At 38.4% G+C, this 15815-nt stretch overlaps 1 protein-coding gene across 1 annotated transcript in view; it reads left to right on the top strand.

Moving 5' to 3' along the window:
• Positions 1 to 15815, top strand: part of NME8 (NME/NM23 family member 8) — a 73073-nt gene that overhangs the window by 42173 nt on the left and 15085 nt on the right. Inside the window, exons 9-11 of the mRNA XM_044245783.1 lie at positions 456 to 643; positions 7549 to 7724; positions 15489 to 15633. Of these exons, the coding sequence (XP_044101718.1) occupies positions 456 to 643; positions 7549 to 7724; positions 15489 to 15633 (509 nt within the window). The remainder of the gene's footprint in view (positions 1 to 455; positions 644 to 7548; positions 7725 to 15488; positions 15634 to 15815) is intronic.

Below are 15815 nucleotides of genomic sequence, written 5' to 3'. Positions count from 1 at the left end.
GAGAAAGTTCTAGTGAACAGCACTGTGTCAGCTGGCTGTGAGACTCAGGCGGCCTCTGTTGGCCCCAGGAAAAGGTCGGACCCTCTGGCTCAGCATCATGTGGGAACTTTTGAGTCAATCCACTTTCAAAGCCCTCTCCTCAACTTCCATGGTCCTGAACTCTGGGATTGGGCTTCTCAGTTCGGTGTTTTAACAGACCTGTCCAAACCTGACAGAAGATTTGGAAGCATCCTGAAGATTAAGAATGGTTATTAGACCATCCGTAAGGTCAGTCCCCGTGAGCTCTGAATTTCCATTCTTCCAATGTGCGACTGTTCACTGGGGGCTGATAGAGCGAACATTCCCTTGCTTCGTGGTTGGGAAGGGGACGATGTTGCTTGGGTTGGGGAATGGCTGCCTTTTTAGTCTTCTTTCTCAGAAGCCTGAAGTAAGCAGTTTATCTTCTTATTTTGTAGCCTGACTTTGAAGAGTTTGTCCTTTTTATGACCAGCGGTCTGAGCCATATTCTAGTTGTATCTCAAGGAAATGAAGAACAGCCCACCCTGGGAGAAACTGGGCCCAATCCCAAGACCGAAGATGAAGAAATAAATGAAGATCACCCTGCTGTGGTCATACCTCCAGGGATGAAGAAGAAGAGGGACAGGTAGCTCAAGACTAGGAAACCTACCAGTAGACATGGGGTTAGTAGGTAATGAAGAGTAATATCCAAATGTCCCAAAATCTAAGAACGCACTTTTGAAAAATATTTTATTTACTAAAGAGAGAAAGAGAGATCACAGAGGGAGGAGGAGAAGCAGCCTCCCACTGAGCAGGGAGCCGGATGCGGGATTCGATCCCAGGCTGCTGGGATCATGACCTGAGCTGAAAGCAGACCCTTAACCAACTGAGCGCCCCCCTCAGGCACTCCCAAGAACACACATTTTTATGTTAGATGCACAAGTGTTTCTTCCTGTTGATCTAAAAAACCATACATACAGCAAAGCTGAGATTTCCCTGAAAATTTATGTCAAGAGGATTAGAAAGGGAAAAATGTGTCCTATTTGTCTTTCTAAAGATGGACACACCAGTCTGGCCTCCCAGCCTGGGGCCCTCCAGTAGATTGAGACCATGTGTCATTCCTGCCAGGTCTCTCTCCTCTCCCATCTCCCCACATTGACTCCCACCTGCCTTGTGTCCTACTAATGACATTGGAGGTACGCTCTCCCCTTTTTTACTTAAGGCAGTTAATGGTTATAAATTGCTAAGAACCAAATGGTTGCATATTTTCACTAATGGGCTTTTAAATATTTGAAAATGAATGTAAGGACTAGACATAGTGCTGGTTTCATGCACTGCCATTGTGTCTTTTATTCCTCGGAAGACTCAGAAAGTCCAGTTTACCACAGAAGTCATCAGGGCTATGCCTGAAATGAAGGTGGATGAGTAGGAACCTGAGAGGAGCGGAGTCTTGAGAGTCCATCATGTGTCTCTTCCCGATGAACGGTGCATCTTCACTGGGTTTTCTGTCAGGCATCACCAGAACTTTCCTTGTGGTCTTATTAATGTGTGTAGTGGCTTTTCTTGAGTAGCTATATCTGCTGGTTCCTACTGGTGTCATATGTTTTAGGTAGCAGAGTGACCCTACAGTCATTGGTTCCAGGTTGTAAGTGGGATTGAAGGCCTTATACGTCAACTGCCAACACAGGGCTTCGTGAACAGTAGTACTTCTTTTTACAATCTTAAGGGGGAATGATAGTCAGTGGTCAGAGGGAAGGTTTAGGTGGGGAGCGTCACACTCAAAAAGGTACCAGACTTCATACCGGAACTTTTGAGCTCTCAAAAATATGTTCTGTGAAGCATTCATTGAGGCAGCTCACGTAAGAGAAGTCAGCATCCCGCTGGTGCCGATGTTCAGTGAGTCTTCATCACATCCGCCCTTGAAAAGCAGTTGTCTCTGGTTGTTGAATACCGACATAATAACATGAACAGTTAGGCCATTGGCAGGGTGGGTGTGGAGTGAGATGTGTTAATATTGCTTTGGAAAAGTCTGCAGTATTTTTTTTCTGAACTTAGAATTAGAGGCTCCATTTCCCTTTGGCCCATGTTTTTCCTGAGCAGTGGCCCCAGGCAGGCAGCATGGAGCAGTGGGGAGTGTGTTTGTCTGGGAGTCTGTTTGTACAGCTCGTGTTCTGGAAGCAGAGTGTAACATGTGTCAAGCACTCCTACTGTCCTCTATTAAGTAAGCTCAGAACCCAAAGGATCAAGGACAAGAATTCTCACGAGTGATTTACATATCTGTTCACTTTCTTTCTTTGTTGCTACCCCTCCACTATCTCAGAGCCTCCTCACTTTCCTCCCTGGGTGGTGGTAGGGCTGGTCCGTGAGGAGAAAGGAAATTAAAAGCAGGGCAATTAGAGTGGGAGGGGTAGGTGGCTCCTTCTGTGAACAGGAGCAGAGCTCCCCTTCTTGGTCAGGGTGGTCGTCCCCGCAGAGAAAAACTCACATGTGAGCCCACAAGGTCTGGGAAAACTTTCTGTACATCAGCAGTAGCCCACGGGACTCAGTGGCTGGCCGGCAGGAGGACCCAGGGAGACGGGGCACAGGCAGCCATAGTTTTCATCCGGATCCCAAATTTGTCCATGATGACTTTTGATCCCAGTCTGTTATCTGTTTGCTTGTTTGTCTCCTTATCAGGCTGTGTATTAAGAACTCAGAGGTCAGTCTTTTTTCTTTGCTTTCCAGTGATTCTACAGAAGAGGAAGGTGTGGTTCTACTAGCTATTTGTTGGGAGTCAGAAAAGTGGTTACTAGAAATCTTCACTCACTCACTCATTCAGTCATTCATTCTTTATGCATCCTTCTGTTTACTTAATATTTATTAAATCCTACTATGTGCCAAGTCCTGGGGATACAAAGATGGGAGGAAATGAAATGATCTCTAAAGTTCCTTTCAGCTCCGAATCTTTGTGACTTAGTGAAGATGTCAGTGCCTACCCCCTATAATTTATTGTGTTTCTTTCTCCATACAAAGTGTATATTCTATTCTTGGTAACCAATTTATCTCTATACATGTCATAACTGTAGAGAGCAAGTTTTTCTTTTATAAAACTCTCATTTAGATTGACGATAATAGATACAATTCCTAAAATAATCTTTAAAAGTATTTCTGGGTTCAGAGCAGTCTGAATTGTATACCTTTACTTTCTACTCCCATCTCCAGAAATTTCTTGCCTTTCTAGCATCAAAGAGAACCTGTGTTCATAAGCATCTGGCCCTAGGTGAGACCTGGAGTTCTGTTGGTTCAGAACTAAGGAGAAGGGGAGGGCAGTGTGGTGCTTTCTCCACTGACTGGGAAGTGTCTGAGCTCTATCACTGGGGATAAGAACCTGGGGATAACCAACAAACAGACTTGTAATTCCTCAAGGCCACATCGATACTGGACTACACTGGGCCATCCTGAACTACCCCCTACTGAAAGCCCAAGATGGAGCTGAGCAGAATTACAATAATTGCCTGCCTTTGAGGACCAGCTCTATAAGGGCTCTTACCATTTGTTCCCACAGGGGAGTGACACCCTGCTTGCTTGTAGCCTAGAGGCCATTTTTGTCTTTCAGCTATAGGGTTTCCAATGCCTCATATACCAAAACCCAGATGTCAGCCCCAATAAACCAACCAAAGCAAATGGCTGTCCACCTGAGGGAGCCTAGCAGCCAGAGAAAGGAAGATCTACACAAAAATCAAACATAAGCCCAGTGAGAAAGAACTGCTAGGGCTGGAAAAATCTTTAAGTAAAATAATAGTACTAGTACTACTGCTGCTACTACTAATAACATAAAACTAATAGTATATGACTACTACTAATAATAATGCTTGAGATGGAAGTGCTACATACATATAAAAAGAGACTTTCAAATTTGAAACATAAAATAGTGATTTGAACTCTAAATTCAGTGGAGAATTAGACAGAGTGATAGTCGTTTGAGACTTGATTTTAATGACTTGGAAAATCAAATGAAAGAAATAGCTTAAAATACAGAAAAGAGACAGACTTCATGAGAGCAAGAGAAAGCAATGTGGAGAATATACTGGGAAAAACCCATGTGCTAGTAAGAGAAATTCCATACAGAGAAGAAAGAATAGATGAACAAGCTATAATTTGACAAAGAATAGGGGGAAAAATTCCCTGAAATGAAGAAATAAATGCATCTGCCAATTGAAAGGGCTTATGGTCACTCAGCCTGGACTGATGCATGAAAACAGACAGAGGGATATCCTGGGAAAAAGCACTGAATGCCATTTCCAGAGAGAAAGAACAGGCAGTGATGTGCTCAGTGTGTCTGAAACCCCAAGCAGGTAGTTTTCTTAACACCCCTCTCCTCTATATGATAATATTATTTTTAGGGCTAATTATTGAACAAGGAAAATAGTGATGGCCAGGAAAGAAAACATAAATGTTGAAAATTGTCCTTTGTGAAACATATAAGCAAAAAAAGAAAAAAAAAAGAGAATATTCTAATACCAAAAATGAAACAAATAATAGGCCAATACTGTTTACTTCTTAGAAAGGAAAAAAGCATTCACACTTATATACGTATCAGTCTATCACAATAATAAGGTGCAAATTTTGTCTGTAAGCCTTAAATTTTGAAGATTTGTCAATGGCTTTCTCAAAATTGATCTTTGCTATATATTCATGTTAAATAGAGATGCATAGAATTACTGTTTCACAATAAACTCCAGAAATTGCATTCTGCCAATAGCTTTGTTGTTTTAGTATTGATTCTTACATGCGGAGTATAAGCTAGAGTACACTGTTTATTAAAGATAAGGAATAAAATATGCCAACTTGAAGCCTACACATATATTATTAAAATTTAACGCTAACCACAGGAATTATTTAGACAAAATTTTTTTCAAGGAGGAGTAAATTTATCACTAAAGTTGTTTAGAATCACTGGTGATGCTAAAAAACAGCCCAATTTTTAGTTTAAAATTGGGTTAACATTTGTTAGAGGCAGTGCATCCCCCAGTGACTTGCACTTGGTTCCCTTCCACCAACTGCATAGTTGGCAGCAACTGAGAACAAGTTTCTTACAAGGAAAAATTCTTCCACTGGCATGGGACTTGTCATCAGACCACTAAGAGAAACAGCATACATCCTGCATCCTAATGAAGCCTCCTAATGAATCCTCTACCTGGAGAGGCAAAGGAAGATATGCTCAAGGACATGCTTAGGAATATATGGCCTGAAAAATATTTGAAAGAAGACTTGACCAAACAAAAAATGAAAAGAGACACTTCAGCATGAGGGAGAAGAGGGAAGGGAAATGGTTCTTCTCAGAGTGGAGAGAAGAGAGCTGAAATGAAGAAGTGACACAGGATTTTAAAGTTCTTTTTCAAGTTTAGAGAAGTGGGGATGGGTAGGATGATAGAGCTGAGAAATAGTGTGCCAGAACATTAAGAAATATTTGGAACACATGTTTTTGGTTACAGAAACTGCTAAAAGATGGTGAACATCGGTGCCACAGATAAGTATAATAGAACTTGTACGTTAACAAGGGGAACACATGGAATGGATAGCAACTTGCTCAGACAGCAAAATAAGGGAAAGAAAAAAAGAAAAAAGCACAATTTAAAATAAATAGTGTATATATAAAGTCATATGGAAGGAGGGTAGTTAAGTATATGGCTATTATACTAAATATGAAAAGGTTAATTATCCCATTAAATACAGAGTGGTCTATAAGTGGTCTATTAAGGTTAAGGTTAAAAAAAGGTACATCAAAAAACATCATACTAACAATGGATCATCAATGGGTACTAAAACCATTGCATGAAAAATATATACAGTTTCAAATAGTGTTCTCACAGATTTCTTTTTATTTACAAGGTGGACACTTTAGCTTTCCAGAGGAGCAGAGAGGAAGATACCACTCTAACCACATTAATACCGTCAACAATGGGAAAAACTTAAATTGTGTACATCATATTGTGGTGTATGAAGGATACAACATCACTTATATAATACTCCTGCCAAAGATTTTATACCCTGTTATTAATAGGAAACTACCGGTCTGTCTAATTGTTTGAAACCATCCTAAATGAGGAAAACTCTGCAAAACAGCTAAGCTGGACTTTACAAAATGTCAGTATCATGGAAGATGAAAAGGCTGAGGCCTTGACAGAGATTCAAGGAGACTAGGGAGCTAGGACAATTACAGGCAATGTATGGTCCAGGATTAGGAAGTATTACTATTGGGGCGCCTGGGTGGCTCAGTGGGTTAAGCCGCTGCCTTCGGCTCAGGTCATGATCTCAGGGTCCCGGGATCGAGTCCCACATCGGGCTCTCTGCTCAGCGGGGAGCCTGCTTCCCCTCCCCCTCTCTCTTTGCCTGCCTCTCTGCCTGCTTGTGATCTGTCTCTGTCAAATAAATAAATAAAATCTTAAAAAAAAAAAAAGGAAGTATTACTATTGATGGGACATGCTGTCAGGTTGGTGAAATTTGAATATGAACTATTTATGTGATAATAGTTTTGTATCAATGTGAACTTTCCTGAAATATTTAGGAGGGTGAATGTTTAAAATATCTGCAGCCTGTTCTTAAATGGTTCAGTCAACTTACACACAACACACACACACACAGGACAGGAGAGGGAGTGAGAGGGACAGAGAAAAGAAATGTGGCAAAATGTTAACAGTTGGTGAACCTAGAGTTCATTATCCTTGTCTTGCAACCTTCCTGTCAATGGAATTATTTTCAAAATAAAAAGTTTCAAAAACTGCACTCATCTATATTCTGTTCAGAAGAAACACACAAAAGAAATAAAATAAAAATAAAGGGATGGCCAAAAAAAAAAAAAAAAACAGGCAAAATAAAGTACTAGAATTGAAAACACCAAAAGTACTAAATGGGGCTGCCTGAGTGGTGCAGTTGGTTGAGCATCTGACTCTTGGCTTCAGCTCAGGTCGTGATCTCAGGGTCATGGGATCGAGCCCCATGTAGGGCTTCATGCTCAGTGTGGAGTGTGCTTGAGATCCTCTTCCTCTGCCCTTGCTTCCCTTGCCTTTGGCAATGTTCCTAGGAAGAAGTTGCTGCGGCTGAGGTCGAGGAGGTTGCTGTCTGTGTTCTCCTCAAGGATTTTGATGGATTCCTTGAGAGAGAGAATCTTAAACAGGCTCCATATCCAGCCCAGAGCCTGAGGCAGGGCTCTATCTCATAACTCTGAGCTCATGATCTGAGCCAAAATCAAGAGTCAGGTGCTTAGCCAATTGAGCCCACCCAGTGCCCCAAGAAAAACATTTGAATCTGCATTTTATGTTGGTCTTCTTTATCCTCCCATGAAGTCAAGCATACATGATTTCATGTAATTGATTTTTGGATTGGTTCAACAAAAAGTTAGATATGTATTGTCTGATTTGACAGAAAAATACAACTTATCTTTCTATGACATTCAGTTTTTGTTTATTAAATCACAAAATATTTGTGAACTTATCACCAGTTTTAACTTTTTGGCATGGTTATTAAGCTTTACCTTACAGTAATCTTAAATTATATTTTGGATTTCCACAGCTTACAAGAATATCTGGAAAGACAACATATATCTCAGTTTTGTGATGTTGAAGAGACTGTAACTAATGTTAACCATTTCATTGATGTGTTCTTCCCTGATTTTAAAAACATGAAAAATCTCAAATTAGAAAAGATCCTGGCATTACTTCGGCCAGCTCTCTTTCAAGAAAAGAAAGGTAAGAAATAAATATAAATACACCCTAGTATAATTATATTAAAAGATACTATTTTAAAATTTAACATTGAAGAAAAACACCTGTTTCTTCATGTATGAAATTCAGAAGATTAAAATGAGGGGTGCCTGGCTCACTCAGTCAGTGGAGCATGTGACTATTGGTCTTAGGGTCATGAGTTTAAACCCCAGTTTGGGAGCAGAGCTTACTTAAAAAAAATGAGCACATAAAGTTCCTGGCATCTAAAGGGTGCTAGTTATTTTTAACCTTTTCCCTAGTTACTTTTAATCTTTCTGCTATGTTCACATAGCAGACATACAGACCATAAGTTCACATTATAGATGGTATATGGAAATACAATTGATATGTGTATATTGACCTTATATTCTTTGACTTGCTGAGCTCAGTTCTAGAAGCTTTGCTGTAGTTCCTTGGGAATTTCTATGCAGACCAAGGTTTCTCAATTTCATACCTACTTACATTTGGGGCTAGATAATTTTTTGTTGAAAGAGGTTATATCTGGGGCACTTGGGTGACTCAGTCAGTTAGGTGACCTACTCTTGATTTTGGCTCAGGTCATGACCTTAGGGTTTTGATACTGAGCCCTGCCTTGGGATCTGTGCTGGGCGTGGAGCCTGCTTAAGGTTCTCTCTCTCCTTCTCTTGCTGCCCCTACCCCCTCTAAAAAAAAGAGGCAGTGTCCTGTTGCATTGTAAAATGTTTGTAACATTCTCGGCCTTTATTCATGACGTCTTCCACACCCCCAGTGTGATGACCAAAAATATCTCCAGACATTGTCAGTTGCTTCCTTGCAAGACAGAATGTCAGGCTGAGAGCCGGTGATGTGAGCAGTAAGTATCACCTTCAAATTGAGAGAGTTTTTCCTCTTTCTTTTGAATTGGTATGCCTTTTATTTCTTCTGCTTGCCTCATTGAACAGGCTAGAACATCCTCTATGATGCTGACAACGAGAAGTGATGAGCTTGCTTTGTTCTTGACTTTATAGCAAAAGAATTCAGTCTTTTCCCATTGAATACAATATTAGCTCTATAGACCTTTATTTAAATTTTTAAAAATCTGATCTATCTTTAGGTTGGGGAGTTTTTTTTTAAAATCATAAATAGGAATTGTATTTTCTCAACTTTTTTTTCTGTATCTAAAGATAACGATAATGTTTTACTTTCTTGAGTTTGGTAATATAGCAGTTGCTTTGATTTTTTAATATTGGACCAGTCTTACTTCCTCCAGATAAGTCACATTTGGTTTTATATTGTTCTTTTTACATATATCTGGGTTTGATTTTTTACTGTTTTGTTGCCTTTTGTGTCTATATTCATGAGAAATATTTGTTCTTTTCTTTTCATATCTTTATCTGGTTTTGGTGTCAGGGTAATGTAGGCCTCATCAAATGAGATGAGAAGTAGGTACTCCTATTTCTCTGAAGAAAGAGTGTGTCCATATTCCATCTTTCTTAAATGTTTATTAGAATCTACCAGTGAAACTATCTCGGCTTAGAGTTTTCTTCTTTGGAATGTTTTAGTTTTGTATTTTTTGCCTTCTTAAATCTTCTAAAATATGGATATATTTTTTAAGTGAATAGACCATATTTTAGAACAGTTTTACAGAAAAATTAAGGAGGATAGTGGTTTCCATATGTCTGTCCCCTCCACAATAGTTTCTCCTATTACCATATTATGGCGATATACTTTTATAATTAATGAACCAATATTAAAATGTTATTAACTAAAGTTCATAGTTTATAGCAATGTTGGCTCTTTGTTTTGTACATTTTATGGGTTTTAACAAATGCATAATGTTGTGCATCCCCTTTACAGTATCATACAGAATAGAATCACTGCCCTAAAAATCCCCTGTGCTTCCCCTGTTCATCCCTCTTTTCCTTCTTCCTAACTCTTGGCAATCACTGATCTTTTTGCTGTCTCTATAATTTGCTTTTTCTAGAATGTCATATAGTTGGAATCATAGAGTATGCAGCTTTCAGACTAATTTCTTTCACTTAATTATTATCAATTGATAATATTTTAAGCATTTAAGGTTTCTCCCTGTCTTTTGTTGATATTTTCTTGATGGCTCATTTTCTTTTATCACTGAATAATTTTCCCATTATATGAATGCACTTAGGCATGTCTGGTTACCTATTGAAAGGTATCTTGGTGGCTTATAGTTATTAGCTACTATGAATAAAGATGCTATCGGCATTCATATGCTATGTGTGTGTGTGTGTGTACATGTTTTCAACTCAATTGGCTAAATACCTAGGAGCATGATTACCAGATCTTATGGTTAAACCATGTTTAGCTTTGTAAGAAACTGCCAAAATGCCTTTCAAAGTGGTTGTATCATTTCCCATTCCAAACAGCAATGAATGAAAATTCCTGTTGCTCCACATTCTTTTTTTTTCCCAATTTATTTAGTTTCAGAAAAACAGTATTCATTATTTTTTCACCACACCCAGTGCTCCATGCAAGCCATGCCCTCTATAATACCCACCACCTGGTACCCCAACCTCCCACCCCCCCGCCACTTCAAACCCCTCAGACTGTAAGATTTTATTTATTTATTTGACAGAGAGAGAGATCACAAGTAGGCAGAGAGGCAGGCAGAAAGAGAGGAGGAAGCAGGCTCCCTGCTGAGCAGAGAGCCCAATGCAGGGCTCAATCCCAGGACCCTGGGATCATGACCTGAGCCTAAGGCAGAGGCTTAACCCACTGAGCCACCCAGGCGTCCCTGTTGCTCCACATTCTTGTCAACATTTGGTATTTTAGATATATTTTCCTGTTCTAATAGGTATATAATGTTATCTCATTGTTTTAATTTACAAGTCCTTAATGACATGATGCTGAGCATTATTTCATATGCTAACTTGCCATCTGTACATCTTCTTTGGTGAGGTGTGTTTTCAGTTCTTACACCCATCTCTCCTTTTTTTTTTTTTTTTTTTTTAAGATTTTTTGTTTATTTGACGAAGAGCAAGAGAGGACAAGCGGGGGAGCAGCAGGCAGAGGGAGAGGGAGAAGCAGGCTCTCTGAAGCAGGCTCTCTGCTCAGGGCTCAATTCCAGGACCCTAGGATCAAGACCCGAGCTAAAGGCAGATGCTTAACTCAGTGAGCCACCCAGTCTCCCCTTTTTGCCCATATCTTAATTGAGTTGTATGTCCACTTATTGTTGAGTTATAAGAGTTCTTTGTAAATGTTGAATATAATTCTTTATGTACATACAATAATATATAATCCTTTATATAAATATAATATAAAATATTTATACAAATAGTTTTCCAGATTTTGGGCTCTGCTTTTTTTTTTAGCAGTATTTTTCACATCAAAGTTTTCATTTATTTATCTATTTTAAAGATTTTATTTATTTGACAGAGACACAGCAAGAGCGAGCACACAAGCAGGGAGAGTGGGAGAGGGAGAATCAGGCTTCCTGCTGAGGAGGGAGCCAATGTAGGGCTCCAGCCTAGACCCTGGGCTTATGACTTGAGCCCAACGCAGATGCTTAATTGACTGAGCCATCCAGGTGTCCCAGAAAAGTTTTTATTTTTAATATAGTCCAATTTACCAGTTTTTTGTTTCAGATTCTTCTTTTAGTGTTGTACCTAAAAAATAATTTCCAAACCCAAGGTCACCTAGATTCTCTCCTTTGTTAATTTCTAGAAAGTTAATGATTTTGTGTTTTAAATTTAGGCCCATAATCCAATTGGGCTAATTTTTGTGAAAGGTGTAAGGTCTGTCTAGAGTTTTTTTTTTTTTTTTTTTTTTAGTTTCCTGGATGTTAGTGTCTGTTTTTCACTAGTTCCACGCTGTCTTGAGTACTATATCTTTATATAGTAAGGTAGTATCCATCCTCCAACATGGTTCTTCTCCTTCAATATTGAGTTGATTATTTTGGGTCTTTTGCCTTTCTGTAGAAACTTTAGAATCAGTAGAACTGACATATTAACAATATTGAGCCTTCCTATCCATGAATAATGAATAATGCCTATGTCTACATTTATTTAGATCTCTGATCCCTTTCACCAGTTTTGTAATTTTATCTATCTATCTATTTATCTATCTATCATCTTAGCTTCTATTTAAATTCCAGTTAGTCTGGGCACCTGGGTGACTCAGTGGTTTAGGCCTCTGCCTTCGGCTTGGGTCGTGATCCCAGGGTCCTGGGATCGAGCCCCGCATCAGGCTCTCTGCTCAGCGGGAAACCTGCTCCACCTCCCTCCTCTGTCTGCCACTCTGCCTACTTGTACTCTCTGTCTGTCAAATAAATAAATAAAATCTTAAAAGAAAATTCCAGTTAGTTAACATACAGTGTAATATCAGTTTCAGGTATACAATATAGTGAATATACAATATAGTGAATCAACACTTCCATACAACACCTGGTGCTCATCAGCACTTGCACACTCCTTAATCTCCATCACCCATTGGACCCATCCTCCTATTCCCCATACCTCTGGTAACCATCAGTCTGTTCTCTACAATTAAGAGCTTGTTTCTTGGTTTGCCTCTCTTTCCCCCACCATGTACATCTGTTTTGTTTCTTAAATTCTGCATATGAGTGAGATCATATGGTATTTGTCTTTCTCTGACTGACTGTTCCTTATTTAGACCCTATACAGATTTTGTTGGATTTCTACTGATATAGTTCATTTTTTGTGTGCTCATGTAAATGGTGTTGTTTTAAATTTCAAATTTGTGTCCATTGCTGGTATAGAGGAAAATAATTGACTTCTGTATATTAATTTTAACCTGAAACTTTGCTACAGTGGTCTCTTATTGTTTTCAGGAGTTTCATTGTTATTTTTTTTTGGAATTTGCCCCATAGATATTGATGTCACTAGAAAACAAAGACAGTTTTATTTTCTCCTTCCAAATCTATATACTCTTTTATTTCCTTTTATCATGTTATTTCACTAGCTCGGTTTTCCAGGATGATGTCACATGTCAAACTGCCTTCTTTCCAGTCTTGGAGACAAGCATCTAGTTTCTCTCCATTAAGTATGATGTTAGCAATAGGATTTTTGTACATGTTCTTTAATAAATTGAGGAACCCTCTATTCCTAGTTTGCTGAGAGTTTTAATCATGAATTGTTGTTGAAGGGGCACCTGGGTGACTCAGTTGGTTAAGTGTCTGCCTTCTATTCAGGTCATAATCCCAGGGTCCTGGAATTGAGCCTCATGCTGGGTTCCTTGCTCAGCCCGAAGTCTGAGTTTCTCCCTCTCCCTCTTCTTCTCCCCCTGTTTGTGCTCTCTCTCTGTTAAATAAATAAGTAAGTAAGTAAATAAATAAATAAAATATTAAAAAAAAAGAATGGTTGTTAGCGTTGTCCTATGCTTTTTCTGTATCTATGATAGAATCGTATGATTTTTCTTCTTTAGCATATTAATATGCAAGTTATGTTCATTGGTTTTCAAAATCTGAACCAGTCTTGTATGCCTGGAAAAAATTCTGCTTTGCTGTAGTGTATACTTTTTTTTAATACATTATTATATTTGATAGATAATATTTTATTGAGATTTTTTTCCCCATAGTTCATGAGACTTATCTTATGTGATGGCTAGTATGTGTTTCTACTCCCCACCCTTTTCCAGGACTCATAAGAATACTTGAAGTATGCAGCAGACACATTCTAGCTAATCCATTTGCTAGTACTCTTACTACCAAGTCACTAGAAAAGAACATCCCACCAACAAGAAGTAATAACCATTAAATCCATAGATGGTATATGAGAATTAAAATTGCCTGTCTTCAGTATGAGTTGGTAGGTGGCTGTTGCCTCATTCATGCTGGGTACAGATATCAGATGAGTTTGCATCTGGGGCCTAACTGGCCTCTATCGGATATTATCTCAGGCAGTTCTCCTGGCTCTTTCATGTGCCCGGAAGCCTCAAAAGAGTGGCTCACCTCCAAACAACTCTGTCATGTAAGGCAAATCCTCAGACCAGAGCTTCCTTGGAAATCAGACCCTTGCACCTTTTATTCATTGTTTTTATCTCCTCTGGGACTGGTGTAGTCATCTTCTCTCAGTTTGCATCTAGCTTGTCAGAATCATTTCCATTGTTGCTTAAAGTCTCTCGTTTCCAATGAGCACAGAATATCTTTTCAAAAATCCATTCTGACAATCTTTATCTTCTAATTGCTATGTTTACACCATTTACATTAAATGTCATTTTAGTACATTCTGTTTTCTCTTTCCTGCTATCTTTTGGAATTTAAATACTCTTTAAGTGTACCATTTTAATTTACCCATTGGCTTCTTAAATATATGTATTTTGTCCGTTTCTTTTAGTGGCTGTACTTTGGGATAAAATATATGATGTGCATAACTTTAAAACCATTTAGAGTTAATATTTTGCCACTTCCCCATACAGCCCCACATATCCTTTTCCCCTTTGCCCTATGCAGTGTAGTCACTGGTCTATTAAATCTACATGTATTGAGTACTCCTGCAGACTATACTGTAATTTTTTGCTTTTCAACAGTGATGAATTTTTAAAAAAAACTTAAGAGGAGGAAAACATTTTATTATATTCACCCGGATTTACTATTCACCCAGATTTATTTACTGTTCTATTCCTTTCTGGAGTTCCAAGTTTCCCTCTGATACCATTTCCCTTCCACCCAAAGAACTTTTGTACTTTTTTAAGAGCAGGTCTGCCAGCAACAAAGTCAGTTTGTTTTCTTTCATCAAAGGATGTCCTTATTTTCATTCCTGAAGGATATTTGTACTGATACAGAATTCTGGTTTGCCAGGTTTATTCCTTTAACACTTTAAAAATGTTGGGCCACTACCTTCTGGCTTTATTGGTACCTAATGAAAAATCCAGCATCATTCAAAGCGTTTTTTTACCTGATATGTAATGTACATTTTTATTTGTTTATTTATTTGGGGGGTTGCTTTCAAGATGTTTTTCTTATCTTTGGTTTTTAGCAAATTTATTATTATTTGTATAAGTACACTTAAAAAAAAAGATTTACTTATTTATTTGAGAGAGAGCAAGATAAAGCATGAGTGAGAGGGGCAGAGGAAGAGGGAGAGAAAATCTCAAGCAGACTCCACATTGAGTGTGGAGCCCAAAGTGGGACATGATCCCAGGATCCCAAGATCACAACCCAAGTGGAAACCAGGAGTGGAATGCTCAGCCAGCTGCGCCACCGACGTGTCCCTGAGTATACTTTTCTTTGAGCTTATCTTTGATTTTGGGGTTCCTTAAACTTCTTGAATCTATAAATTTATATTTTTCACCAAATTTGAGAAATTTTCCACCATTATTTCTTTAAGTTATTTTTTCTGTGACAACTCTTTCTCTAGTCCATCTGGGATCTCAAAGGTATAAGTATTAGATATTTGACATTGTCTCAGAGGTTCCTGAGGCTTTGGATACTTCTAAATTTGTTTTCTATGTGTAATTCTAATTGGATCATTTCGGTTGTGTTAGTTTTAAAACTGAATTCTGTGACTTCCTTGTTGGCATTCAGCCCATCCAGTGAATATTTTATTTTGGTTATGTAATGTTTTTTCAGTTTTACACACCTTGTATGTGTATGATTCCTGTGTAATAGAAGTTGGAAATAACATCATAAGTCATAGTTTGGTATGTGAAGAATATTATTCACCTTAAAATCTAATAAGCTATTTTTGAAAACTTCTAAATTTCAAATAAGGATGAAATGCATAATAGTACATTCTGTATGGTATGCATAGCCAGTAATCTATCAATTTACCACTTGTTATGTGGCTTTTTATTTAGAGGATGTTTTGAAGATTATTGAAGATGAAGGCTTTAAAATACTGTTGCAAAGGCAAATTGTATTATCAAAGGAGGAAGCACAAACACTGTGCAAGGAATATGAAAATGAAGATTATTTTGGAAAGCTTATAGAAAAAATGACCAGGTAAAGTAGATTTTCAGGTTTAGAAGGCACAGTCTGATTTAGTTTTTAATCATTTAGGTCTTCTTTTGAAGACCTAATGCCGTGTGGTAACTGCCATGGTCAAGTTGCCACACTTCTCAGTTCTGTAAACATGCGCTGAATCTACTTCTTGGCCAGTCTCACTCCTATCTTAATTCTCTGTT

This window comes from Neovison vison, chromosome 4, assembly GCF_020171115.1.
Source record: "Neovison vison isolate M4711 chromosome 4, ASM_NN_V1, whole genome shotgun sequence".
Taxonomy (NCBI): Eukaryota; Metazoa; Chordata; class Mammalia; order Carnivora; family Mustelidae; genus Neogale; species Neogale vison.
The sequence above is the reverse complement of the archived record's forward strand: the minus strand, read 5'-3'. Positions and strand labels throughout refer to the sequence as shown.